This window comes from Pempheris klunzingeri, chromosome 12 (genome assembly GCF_042242105.1).
Source record: "Pempheris klunzingeri isolate RE-2024b chromosome 12, fPemKlu1.hap1, whole genome shotgun sequence".
Lineage (NCBI taxonomy): Eukaryota > Metazoa > Chordata > Actinopteri > Acropomatiformes > Pempheridae > Pempheris > Pempheris klunzingeri.
The window spans coordinates 24725271-24739270 of NC_092023.1; the positions used below are offsets into that span (position 1 = coordinate 24725271).

Sequence of the window (14000 nt, forward strand, 5' to 3'; positions counted from 1 at the left end):
TTGCTGTCTTATTGGAGCTCATCAGCTCCAAAAAAAAGTACAGGAGCCGCTGTGTTTATGGCCATGACAGAGGAGTAAGGCTGTAAGCCTCTAACTACAGGTTAAAGGTTTAAAGGTGCTTCACCCGCTTCAAATCTTATCAGAAGTCTTTGGCTGGCTTCAATTACATGACAAATTTTAGCATCTTAAGTGTTAAATTAGAATTTTTTTCACATGTAAATCTTAAAATTAGAAATAAGAAAAAATAGATTTTGCAGTTTTAGTGAAAGAACCCACAATCCAAACTCCATTCTTATAATACGAGCCAGGCTGGTCTGAGCTCATTTACTAGACGTATTCAACTACAACAACTATAATCTGAGGAAGACTGTCAGATTATTTCAGTGTAACCACATGCAATCATATTTTTCACCCTCCATTATAATCTACCAGCATTTCACTTTCACCTCCGTCTGCTTTGCCTACAGTGTTACTGAATCAGCCTGTGTGTGTGTGTGTGTGTGTGTGTGTGTGAGGATGATGATGCAGTAGCATCTCATATATTTGCACCTCATTCTCTGAGGACGATCAGACACACTGCAGAATTATTACTCCACAAAGTCGCTCCTATAGTGGCACAGCGGGGATGTTCTGCATGGGAGAAACTAACGTCATCACTCAGATATGACAGAGACAGTGTGGCAGAAAAAGAGTGATCGTTCAGGACAAAACATTTGAAGCAAACAAAGAATTTGCTCGGGCATAACATAGTAAGAGAGATGAAGATGAAGTTGAAATATAATATATAAGTATAAAGTTATAGATATTTCAAATAAGAAAAATGTACAATGTTGAATCAGTTTTTTAAATGAGAGAGCTGTGAGTGATTTAGATTCAGAGATTCGGCCTCTCCTCTCGGTTTGTTTCTCCTCTCCTGTCTTTGTGAATGATGTGGCCTGTGTATTCATACACAGGCCAACATAGTAAAACATAGTTGCTTTACTATGTTGGCCTGTTCTGTACACGCAACATCTATTTGTCAGTCCCTCCTGGGAGAGGGATCCCTCCTCTGTTGCTCCTCCTGAGGTTTTTCTTCCATTTTCCCCCCACTGATGGTTTATGTGGGGAGTTTTTCCCTGATGTGAAGGTCTGAGGATAGTGGGTGTCGTATACTGTTCAGATTGTAGAGCTCCTTTAGGCTGATTTCTGATTTGTGATATTGGGTCTATAAATAAAGGTGACTTGACTTGACTTGGTTTGTTGAGAGATGTTTGCAGTGATGGAGCAGTCTTCTCCGTTCACCATTCTTTAATCCTCTAAACATTCGCTGGTACAACCTGGTTGGAATGCGCAGAACACCGGCTGCTCACTGACATCTGGGATCTCTTGTGGTTAAATATTTACTTTTAAGAGATTTCTTTGTAGGAAGCGTGGACTACTTTCTACCTGCCAAAGGATGTCTGTGGGAATACGGAACATTTGCTGCGCTGTATTTTGGCGAGTCAAACGAGATTTCTGATTATTGTTTCAACCATCTTTGTAAGTCATGCGTTTAGCCGATGTCAGATGAGAGATCAGAATCATTAAAAGCCTTTCATGACACACTTGTTCTTGTGCAAACAGCCTGATGCCACGACCGAGCAGGGAATTTCCAGACATCTGCTGGCATCCGTGTGAAATAGCTTTGTGCTGTCTGTGTTTGTGTGCGGTGTCATGTGCATCTTCATATGTGGATGATCACTTTGATCTCACTTGAGCTTGAATTTATTTGTTCTAATGACACAATGAAGGACTCCACAGTAGACCAAAGGCCACATTTTAGAATAATTTACAGCTACAGCACTTATATTAGTTGAACTTTGCTCATAAAAATGGGGGAAGCCCCACTGAGAATGAGGTGGAATAAAATGGGAATTCTCTATTGGTTTAATTTAAGTGGTAAATAGAGTTCTGCCGCCAGGTGTCATTTGGGGGATTATTGGGAATTTACAGGGGGGTGGAGAGAAAAAGTGAACCTCATAAAACAGCTTGTAGGAATACTTGACTTGGACAAGATGATGTGACAAAGGTTGTTAAGTGGCAAGACCTTTAAATCCTTTGATCGTCTTTTACCTGCTCATTTTCGGGGTTTAGCTGTTGGTAATGTCATGAGTTGCGGGTGTCGGTGTGTGTGTGTGTGTGTGTGTAGCACTGTAATGCAAGTGTAGTGTTTAACATGTTTACCATTTTAGTTTAGCTCGTTAGCATGCTAACATTAACCAATTAGCACTAAACAGTGTGCAGCTGAGGGCGTTATTAATTTTGCAGGTCATAAATAGTGTTGGATAAGTTCTGATCTGATCTGATGATGGCTCTAGAGGAAATGTTTAGTGATCATTACAGTTAGTATAGTTTACATTGTGGGAAAATGAATGTCTGCACTACTGATCATCCAGACATTTCACCAAATAACAAAAATGTCAGCCTCATGGTGGAGCCGGAGAAAAATGTCAGGGGACCAGTATTAGTAGCAGTCAGTAGGATCTGGGGATCGTGAATATCTGCACACAGTGTAATAGCAGTAATGTAATAGCATCCAGCAGTTGTTGCTGTTGGTCTGACTGACGGATCGATATCGGCATATCGGAGTGGCGCTGTGCTACCATGGCTAATAAATGTTGAACAAAATGGACTGTATATGTTAAAGTGGACTTTCTTTTGTGGAACACCATTTTTGAAGCCTTGAGAGGAAATGAAACTTCTTGCACATCATGCAAAGACTTGAAACTAGCAACTGAGACCATAAACTCATAGGGAAAATGTTTACTGAGATACTAAAGAAGTAGAGAAGTAGGGCCATTTTCTCTCAGACCTCCATACAGCCTGACTTCTATTTGGTTATCAGAAAGAATGCAGGTTTAAGGCACTTCTGCATTGGCTTCACTTTTCAGACCAGGAAGCTACGTCCACTTCTTCTAGACAGTTTATGCTCACAGTGAACAGACTTGCTGGAATTTCAACAGAAGATCAACAACAACAAATGTTTGAATTACGATGTGAAGATTTTCATATTTTTCATTTTTCAGGCACAATTATATATGAGAGATGGCACCTTATTGTTGGGAACCCTTGAGTCACATACACACACAGTTATTATGATGAACCACAAACAATAATAGGGCACCAACAGCACACTGATATAACCTTTCCATATATTATAATAACAATATACAAAAAAAAGTGTCAACATGTAGCAAAACTAGAAAAAAGACTTGGATCCAAACGACCTTATCAAAACACTGGTTATGTATTTTTTTTTTCCTAAAGTCAGAAAATTTAAAAGCATTTACAATTTACACATAGTATATTACATGGTACATACAGAGAATAATGGTGCACCTCACTCAGACAAGAAACCAGCTGAAACAGGCTCTTCATATCAGTGCAGTGTGTCTATTTATATCACTTCAGTACACAGCAGCTCTTACACATCGGGAGCTAGAGATTCATTGAAGAACGGTTGGTTCAGTTCTGTCCCACAGGCGACGGTGACGTCCAACTACATGACGAATGACATTCCAAGTGTTTTAGCATCACTGACGCACGATACCTGTTACTGAAAGCCAGTTATGATACAAAGCAGTTCTTTAGGAATAACTTAAAAAAAAAAACCTTGTATATAGGTGTTATTTTAGTGGTGTAGCTGTCTTCTTCTGCCAGATCCCATACGACTCTACTGTCTTGCTGTTTATGGCTTCACCACCGTCACTCAGCTTGGCAACACACTGACTGACTGTGAGACAATGGAGGACCACAGCCAAGACACACACACACACACACACACACCACTGATTCTTGTTAGTTTACAGATGTCCTGTTTTGTTAAAAGTGCTCTTTTACGCAACCTCATTGCGGGAGGGTCTAATATCTTCAAAGCTGCTGTCTGGTGATTGAATCTTCTTCTTTCCAAGCTCCAGGCTCTTACATTGTGGTGAAACGCATCATATTGATGTGGCGCTGCGTTTTGGGGCAGAATGAAAAACGCACCGACTGGAGTTTGGCATGCAAACATTGCTCAGAGGCAGAGCTGCTCCTGAGGCACAAATAATCGCTCAAGTTTGGATACAGCAGTAACACTCCGCATTAACATCAATAACATCCTGAGGAACCAACACAGCTTGGCTGTTTGGGTGACTCAGAGGGAGAAGACACATAGAGGCTTTAAGTGTCCTACCACATCATCACTGTGTGCTGTTACAGCTCATAGTCTCTCATAATGACAGTTTGTGTTTTCAGAAAAATGAAGGTATTTCTTATCAACAAGTAATGTGCATGCTATAGACTTCATTTTTTCTATTGTGACAGTTACTGAGGGCAGTTTACACTCTTTCGGTTCAGTCACTGTAAATGCTCTTTGCTTTGCTCTCCTTTGATTCTAATTCCAGTTAAATCAGACGGGCAGGTGCAACAAGCACATGTGACTCTCTTTAAGCCTTTATCCTCCTGATAAAACTATTTTAAAGAAAACATGCATATGAAGTGGAGCAAGCTAACTGACAAACAACCTTCACAACCCACTTTGTTTCTTTGTGGCCTTTAGAGGATCTGCAGCTTTGAGGCACTTATGTATTAGTTTAAGCATCCGGCTGTGGACTGAAAATTGCAGAATCTAGTCTCGATTGTTAGTCCTAATCTGCTAACAACGACACCCCCCCCCCCCCCCCTCCCCAACCCCTCACCATATAGTTTGCCTGGTAGGTTCTTTGGCTCTGCACTTTAACTCAGACAACGAAATCATTTCTACCTCCAGAGTGGATCTGCCTCACAACATGCTTGCGTTACTAAAACTACCATCTGTTGGACGGTGAAACAGGACGCTCTACAGCGACGGGTGTCAACTGACAGGAGAGAGTGAGGTGCTGCCGGACATACGTTGCCCTCTTAGACCTCCAGGAGACTCTGTGGCCGCTCAGGTGCTTGTGGGGGGTCCGGCTGGAGGCGGCAGATGGGCTTGTTGCACATGGGGCAGACGCTGCGGATCTCTAACCACTTTAGCAAACACCTGAGGAAAGCAGATAGATGAGACACACAGACACGTGACCTGGTTTTGTCATTTCAGTGGAAGGCAGAGTAAGCAAAGGTTTGCATTGCAACTGAGTAGTTACGGGTTTTGGAATCAAGAGACAGACGTTCAACAAACAGTCGTAAAACAGGACAGACACACGGTACAGGATGTTAGCCCAGATTACAGGCAGGTAGAGAAATGCCAATCACAAAGATAAGCAAACCGGTCTAAAAGCCATGCCGTCGATGTCACACCTACGCCGCAGGGCTAAAACAGGTCTCAGCTGCATAATGCAAGCTCATGTTCAAACATGCAAGGACATATGTTGTCAGGAATTTGCTCCTCACTTTCTGCAGGGCACCCTGATAACGCTGCTCACCGTCTCTTTCTGAGTTTCACTACGTCTCTGACTGCTTCAGCTGTTAAGTTGGAGGCAGAAATCCACCATGAAGGGGAATTTATGAGTCATTCCTTCAAACTGGTTAGCCAGGATTTTTGCACATCAAGAAGTCTTTACCAAAATTTGAAGGAATTAAGGCCATGATAATATTTTGTGGTTTTAGAAGTGAAGCCCGTGGAGACACAATGGCTGTTCCAAAAGTGCTTTTCCACATGGCTTCAATTGAAGATTGTTTGTATCTTCAGTCTCAAACATAATGTAAGAGTCAATAAAATTAGCTGCATGATAACCAGTCTGTGAAAGAGCTCAACAAATGGAGTTTTTTTTTTTTTTTTTTTCATTTGACTGTAACTTTGAAATACAGGTTCAAGAGAGTCGGATGATTAAAAGGCGAGGTTGACGAACTTACTTCTTGTGGAAAGCATGGGAACATGGGCACACCCCGAGCTCGTCCCTGCTGCGGAACTCTTCTAAACACACCGCACACGTTTGCTGAAAAGGGGAAATACAGGTTATGAAATCAGCTCAGATAACCGACACACTTGTCACTGTAAGTCATGTAACTAAGATGTGACAGTGCACCACTTCAGCAGCTACTACTGTGTAATTCTTTGCTAAAATCTCCAATAGAACTTTCCCCTTACCCCTTATTTCATACTACTACTGATTTTGCATTTGGTATAAAGATTCTGTAGTTTAACAAAGGGAAAGCAAAATGAATATCCAAGCATGGATCGCTTGTCTTTTTGAAGAGCAGCTCAGTTTGTTGCTGGCTGTGAGCAGCTCCCATGTGTCTGTGTGAGTTATGGAGCAGGACCACTTTCTTTCTTTGGGCTAATTCAGGCTGCAGACCGACAGCTTTGAGGATCCTTCATGTTCTTACTTTTCCAAAGTCAGACTCACAAAAACTTTTTAAGCAATGCTTTCTTCTTAACTAGAGTCCTAAGACAAAAGTTAAGAAGATTTTATATTCATGAATAAAGTTCTTTTGTTTTTACTTTCTTCTTATGATTCCTCCTTATAAAACAGTAGAAAACTTATTCTAAAATAACAAGATTCTTGACAGCAAATGTCTTATATTTTTCCACCTTAAGATAAACTTGTCTTAAAAGGTAAACCTCTAGATTCATTCATTTAAACACATTTTAGACAACTAATTTGAAATTTCAGCCTTACTATGTTTACTTACATTATCTAACATTTAGCTCAACATTTGGTACTTTTAGCTTGTCACTGGTGCCGGACGTCTAAAGTCTACTAAAAATAAGCTTGCCAATTTGACAGTTACCATTTAAAAGGCATTTATTCAAAAGGGAATAACTAATGTTGAGTCTTTTCCTGTACTTGAAGTTACTTTTCCCTATAAAAATGTCCAAACTGTTTTCTAAGTGGAAGTACTTTGCAGTAAGAGAGGAAAATCCATGTTGATAGTCAATGATGCCATGTGTAGTTCATGCACATGCCATAGCCCCCATCTTATCTGAATGAGACTGTTCTTAAGAAAACATTGCACTTAAGATCGTTTTCTTATGGATCTTCCTAAATTTTATCTTAATCCAGCCCCTGGTCTCAATTATTATGTTGTATGGATTTGGAACATGGCTTATAAAAAAGCCACATCACCAATAACCAAATAGTGTTTGCTTGTGTGGTTCTCCTCTGAACTTCAGTGAAATTATGGCTGGGGCAGCAGTGACTCAGAAGCTGATTGCATGTGCAACATTTTTTACGCTGTAATTGGACATTTGTGCCAAATTTCCAAGGAATTACAGATTTACTGCAGCTTGTTATGGCAGTGAATTATTGCTGAAAAGTATAGCCATCATTCAATTTTAAAAAACACTTGAGTCACTAAACGGCTATGATATGTTTTCCACATTTATTTCATTAGCCGGTTAGCCTGGGGCATCTCCTTTTCTTTAAAGTGCCCCCCCCCCCATGCACACTGTAGTCAACTTACACCAAGCAGGCTCAGTTTCTTCCCCGCTCCTTTCAAAACAACCTGTTGACAAGAACAGATTTATGATAAAATGTATATAGGTCACCAGACAGACATGCAAATGAATATAGTCTGAATGTGTCAGTGGATAAAGTGTTAACATATCACCTCGTTGTAGCCATACTGTTCCCTTGCACCTTGTCGCCTGAGTCTGTGAAGCACAAACAACAAATTTATCATGCTGTAATTCAGAGTCATGAAAATTCTATTATGTGGCTGGCGGCTCCGTATCTGTCCTCCTCAGGACACGTCTCGTCATGCTGAGTGAATCAGCTGAGATGCTGCTTCAAGCAGCCCTGGAATTCACACAACGCCACATTCAAGTAACAGCCTGCGCACCTACGCTCCCCACGAGCAGATCCATAACACTTTCAAGAATGTGCACTTGTCATGAAATTCTGTTTTATTAAGTTGATCGTAGGCTGTTGAAAGCGTAAACGGATCAACGTTTTTCAGATTCAGCGAACAAGTAAAAAACTGTATTCATACCCACCATTTTCAGGTCTGAAACCCTCTTGGAAATGACTGACCTTACAGCTATTCTAGGCAACTTTGAGGGCTCGCAACTATGTGTTTGAAATGCACCTTAGTAAATCTACCAGCCTGACATAATCCTGCAGTCTGTTATAGATTTTTCAGAAGTCTTTCTGACAGCCAAATAAATGAACCTGCTTGCCAAAGGTGAAACTTTGAACAGGTTTTTCCAGAAATCCTAGAAGCTGACAGCAGTGCACTGACTTCCTGTAATCCCAGCCTGTCTGAAATAGCCTTATGTGGCGTTCACTTGTACCTTTGTGATTTATCAGACATCGCTCTTCCTACTTTTACAGGAAAGTTGTTTTATTTCTGAGAGGAAATCTGTTGTTTGTCTTGGTTTATTATCATATTGTGTTGCAGAGAAGCTTCCACCTTGACAGACCTGAATCAACTGAGTGTAGTTCATTAAAATAAAATTCATTCAACAATCTTTAAAGCACAGAAGCATTGAGATAAGTGCTGTTTCGTCACATATTGTATTTAGGGTTGAAAATATGGTTTTATGATTATGGCCACTAGAATTCAGGTCATGTGCAGATAAAGTTAAATTAAAGTCAAGTTAAATTTGAAGCCATACAACCTATAGATACTTGTAGCCTGAAGCTGTTTAATCATGAGCATTTTGATAACATTAACTATTTCTGAGTATAGATCTGCTGTTCTCGCCCTAGAAACTACAGCTATATATATGCAAAACGTTCAGATAGACCCATAAAACAGAAGAGTTCTGCAGAAATTAACTTGTGGTATGCTCTGAGGGTTACAGGTTAATGGTCTGTGGCACTCTTGTTCCAAATGAGGAATTTAGCAGCCTGAGACTCGCGCTAGGCCTGCACAGGAGGCCCCAGCTCAGCCTTGTTTCTCGTCTCATACCTGAACAGGTAGCAGCAGAAGATGAGGCTGAGCATGAGGATGAAGAGGCCGATGCCCAGGATGATGATGTAGACGTTGAGCGGCAGGTGAAAGACCTCTTCAGAAGTCATCTTGCAGTAGGGGTCCACGTTCTGCAATCCAAGGTCACACAGACACCCTGAGAGGACAGAACGCATGGAACAAGTTGTTGTTAGCACAGCTGAGGCAACATGGCTGCCAGGAATCAGCTAAACGTATATATATCAGGGTTACACCAGTACCATCACAGTAGAACAGCATTCAGTTATCATGATATTCATGATAAGATGTTTTCTCAGATGTGTGTTCTTGTCTCTGTAACAGCATTAAGTAAAAAGGCATTCTGAATATCCATTAAATATGTATTTATACCAGTGCAAAAATTCATGCATATTTGTGTCGAAGTGGATAAAAATTCATTTAGAATTTTTCTGTATAAAATGAAGGATTAGCAGTCTCATCAATAAATACAGCTAGTAATCAACCTGCATCATATTAACATATAATGTACTCATGAATGGTTGGTATTGGCCAGTAATGTGAGTTTAAACCAACTGCGTTCAGAGTCAGCTTTGTCTTCACACAAAGAACAAGGCACTCATGAATTTAGCCTGCTGTTGGTAATAATGCAAATACACATTCATGGTTTCAAGTGGATTTTGAAAATATGTGAAAATGTCATTTTATAAGCATGAATAGCCGCAGCAAACAAAGCCACAGTCAGTAAATCCACGTGTAAGGAATGAAGCCTACATCATGTGGCATTTAGAAACTCAGCAGAATTGGCAAAGAAAAACTGGATAACTTTCCACACAAAGTCCGTAAAGAGTGTTTCAGCTGCGTCTGAAAGCATCAAGCCACACTGTTAATGACTTAGAATGATGTTAGCCCACATCACTTGCAAATGCCTGATTTGCATCTGTTGTAGAGTGGGTAAGCTTCCATGTTTCCATTCTTTATGAGTGATCTGAGTGTTGGATCATTTCTCTCTCTGACTGGGCTCCTGACAGCCCACTCTCACTGTGGGGACCAACGTGCTCACCAAAAAGCTGGTTGAACTCCACAGAGTATATTTTAGCCCTTCACCTTAAATTGTAAGGTTAGAATTCCGTTTATCGTCAGGTTGGAGCAGGGATTTGAGCTGCACTGATACATGTGTTATATCAACCCCGGATCAAATGCCCGGGTGTGTTGTCGCTCTCAGTGACAAACCCACAGGATCTCATCACCCAGTTCTGCACTTCTGGTTTTACAGTCAAAATAACACATTCATTTTCAGACAAATGAATTAATGTAGGTTTACAGTTGTATTATAGCTCTGTAAATAAAGCAGCTCTGATGGACGAGGTTAGGGTGCAAGGTTATGACACCATGGATTGTCCCCAGACCGATGTTGGGACAGTTCTGCATGTACAAGTGTCTGTCTTCTTCTTACAGTAAACCCTTTCACTCTGTGTGGAGCAGAGGTTGTCCACAATGTCCTTTCATTGTGTGTTTTCATGACCCACACAGGTCCTCATGACAAACATACCCCATCATACATCAACCTGTCTGGTGATCCCATACTTTCCCAGTGTCCACCTCCTGAAGGCGAGGTTGTGGGGTATTGGATTTTCAGAGGCACACGTGTGTGTGTACGTTTTTGTGTAACTCGTAAGGCTGGCTCATGCTCCACAGTGGCAGGCAGTGTGTAAACCTGCATTTAATTGACTTTACCACATTTCTACTATATCTGTAGAGTAAACACATATACTATGTTTATAATCAATGTTTTCTAGGCTAAAAATCTAAAAGCACTTGTACACTCCCAACTTTGGATGGTATCTAGCTCTTACTCCTACATGGTTTGAATGCACTTTTTGTAAGTTGTTTAGGACAAAAGTGCCTGCCAAATGAAAGTAATGTAAAATCTTTATAGCAAAAATCAATAGTAATCAGGATCAAGAGGAGTTAAGCTACACAGGAACAGTCTATTAAGGGGAACTTAGATTTTCATGATGTTCAGTAGCTGTAGCAGGGAAGAAATCTAACACATATTTACAAAATTCATAGATCCTACAGCAAAAGCGTCTCTTCAGCACTTTCATGCGAATTTCCACAACCGCCTTTGCGTCACACAGGAATATGTTCCACTTGCTATTTGGCCTTAGAGTAGTTATTTGCAGGAGTTTGCACTCAGGGAGAAAGTGTTTTCAGCCCCAGGGGTTTGAACGTGCCACTGTTCATTCCACTTGCCACATGTAAGCTTTACACTGCAGCACCTGACTACTTCTTGAGGTCAAGTGGCGCAAATTAAACTGCGGTGGTGACCTCCTGGATCAGAGGTCATTCTTTAATGACAGAGGTCATGGCAGGGAGGTGCAGCCTTCTGTTTAGTGCGGGGATCAGACAAGGAGGTTCGGGTGGAGGAGGAGGCTGCTGTAATCTTAGCACGATGTTAGTGAATCATTGATAGTGGAGCGCTAAAAGGTGTGCAAATGCATGCAGTCTGGACAGGACTGTACCTGAAGAGTAGCTTTGGTTTTATGTGTTTTGGCTGGAACCTGATTGCACAAAAAAACATCCTTTAGAGGGTTCTGTAGTTTTTTTGAATACGTTTGAGGTCATGTCAGTGATTAAACACATCATTACACATTGACCATGGCTCTTATTGGTCATCATGACTCAACTTTGTGTATAAAATTGGGTATTGGGTTATGTGGAAACTTCCTAAGTAAGTTGTTGGTATCTTCTAGCTAGTTTCAAACTAGTGAGCTGCTGAGTTACTAAATAACCATGCCGTTTGGAATGAGTAAGAAATATCCAATTAAGATAATCCAGCCAACGTTATTTATTCGTTTGGCTAACACTAGTCTAACTTTGACTGCAATAACTTTTATTTTTAGAAGTTTACATCTCCATTAAACATCATTTTCATCAGGTTACTTCTTTTACTCTTAGATTTTAACAAATGATACATTAGCGAGCTAACGTTAGCTTTGTCAGTTGTCTCTTTCCGCTTAGGGACAGTTACACCTGGCAGCTACTGGTTTAAGTATCAGCTTTAGGTGTTATATCAGATCAACGGCCATGACACCTCGGACCTCCCCTTGTTCACCTCACCTGAGACAGGTGTGAGGTAGAGAGAAGAAACCTTTGCATGTGACATGCAGTGGAAGTGCTTAGGTTTCTCCAAAGTGGGGGCATGAGGCATGGGGGGGGGGGACAGATAGAGGCTGGGGGAGACACCAAGCACTGACACATCTCTTCCTCATTCACCCCACTTGAGTTACGGAGAGAAGAAGCTAACCCATCCCAAGTGGAGTTCCCCTAATCATGTATCACAAGAAATGCTAGAGCTGGCCAACTAGTGTTAGCTAGTGACACAGAGGGTGAGAGGAGGAATTAGCCTGGCAGTTAGCAGAAGTGTGCTGTATGTCATCGGACAGGCAGCAGGAACTCCCTAACCGGTCATCTTCCATGTGGTATTGGTACCGAGATAAGTTAGCCATTACTGCTTCCCCCTCTAGCGCTGGGCAAAGCGGAGGCAGCCAACAGGTTGAAATAGATAATGAGAAATTTCAACAGGACTACAAAGAGGGGCATCTCAGGCCCACCCCAGAGGGGGGGGGTGAAAGTTTTGCTGAGTGCTGAGTCTGTGCTCAAGGTGTCTGAGTGAAAAAGGAAGCTGAGCGACAGGTGTGCTGCTGTTTTCTAGGACAAGCATAATACCACTTGACTGGGCGGCGAGTGCAAAGATCTGTTTCAGGGTGCCAAGGTGGAGCATTGATGGGGTAAACCAGTAACAAAGCCTGATACATGGCGGAGCATGCACAAAATCAAACTAGTTTGTGTTGTGCAACTTTCTGTTGAGCGATGTGTAAATTCACACTTACAAAACAAGTACATTACTAAGCTTGAACCTAAGAAAAAATGGTGCATCTGGCTCCAGGACACTTACCGTTACACCACTGGACAGGATGCATCAAATGTGCTGATGTTCAGTTGGCAAACCCAGAAAATCTTTGGGGTCGTGACCTCTCCAAAATCACAAGGTTTCGTTTCACCAAAAGAGCTTTGACCTGTTCACCCACTACTTTTTTACGCTCTGACTAGTTTACCCTGATAGTTGATAGAGCAGCTGTGCAGTGGGTTAAATCCTCGTGGTCTGGGGTAAGCAGACCTGATTAGAGACGCCCAGTTCCTCAAGAAGGCTTCAGGCTCATTTGAACACTGATACCTTATTCTGCAGTGATGATTAACGCCCAAAATGTGATGCAAACATCCACCTTAATTGAGATTTAGATTCCCAAACAACTGTAAATTTATCAGACAAAGAGATTTAACATCTTGACTGAAAGGCAAACAAAACAGGTTTGGAGATTAACCTGTGAGCCTTGTGGATATAAAAACACCAATGTCATTGACAGAATGAAGAAATATACTCCAAATCCCATCCAGCATTCTGGTTATATACCTCTGGCCAAGCGCAGTTCCTGCTTTTTGGTTTGTCTCCCCTTCAAAACATTGTCACGAGTGTCTCCCTCCCTTCTTTTCTTCTCTCTCCTCTGTCCTCTCCTTTTAGATCTCCACGTCGCTTTCCTCCTCTCTGGCTGTGAAAACCTGCCGTGGCCAATTATGGAGAGACAAAGGGAAGGACATGGATGGGTTTCCCGGCAGCGCAGCCAGCCAGCCAGCCAGGCAGGCAGGCAGGCAGAGAGGCAGGCAGAGAGGCAGGCAGAGAGGCAGGCAGGCAGCCTCAGTGTTTCATCTCCTCCCCTGTCTTCCTGCTCTCAACAAAGAACACAGGGCGCTCTATAACACAGGAAGACAATGCAGCTAATGTTAATTCAGATCCAGGCTCTCCTCTCCTGTGTCTTCTTCTCACATTCACTCTCCTCCTCTCTCCTTCCTCGTCTCTCTTCTCCACTTCTCGTCTACAGCCCTCAGTTTGTAAACAGATCCCTGCTCATGTGATTCGCTGTCTGCATCACAGCTCTGCTTTCACCGCCCCCTCCTTCCTTCTTCCTCCCTCACCGCCCGCCCGCCTGCCCTCCCTTTACCTCTCGCCCCTCTGGGTTTTTCCTTCCACCCCCCCACCCCCCTCGACCTCCTCCCCCGCATCTCCTCCTTCCTTTGCAGCTGCAAGCTATTATTGAAGTAGCTGCAGA

The 14000-nt window shown here is 42.0% G+C and overlaps 1 protein-coding gene across 2 annotated transcripts; it reads right to left on the reverse strand.

Moving 5' to 3' along the window:
* Positions 1-4665: 4665 nt before the first annotated feature.
* Positions 4666-13431, reverse strand: LOC139210510 (RING finger protein 122). 2 transcript variants are annotated; one of them, XM_070840516.1, is made up of 6 exons: positions 12791-13431; positions 8833-8989; positions 7531-7573; positions 7384-7425; positions 5833-5915; positions 4666-5020 (listed from the first exon to the last, which is right to left on the reverse strand). In XM_070840516.1, the coding sequence occupies exons 1-6, from the start codon at positions 12813-12815 to the stop codon at positions 4900-4902; spliced, it is 471 nt and encodes a 156-aa protein (XP_070696617.1). In that variant the 5' UTR covers positions 12816-13431; the 3' UTR covers positions 4666-4899. The 2 variants fall into 2 exon arrangements, with proteins under 2 accessions (XP_070696617.1, XP_070696618.1); XM_070840517.1 differs by having other exon boundaries at positions 4667-5020; positions 13307-13394.
* Between the last annotated feature and the right edge of the window lie 569 nt (positions 13432-14000).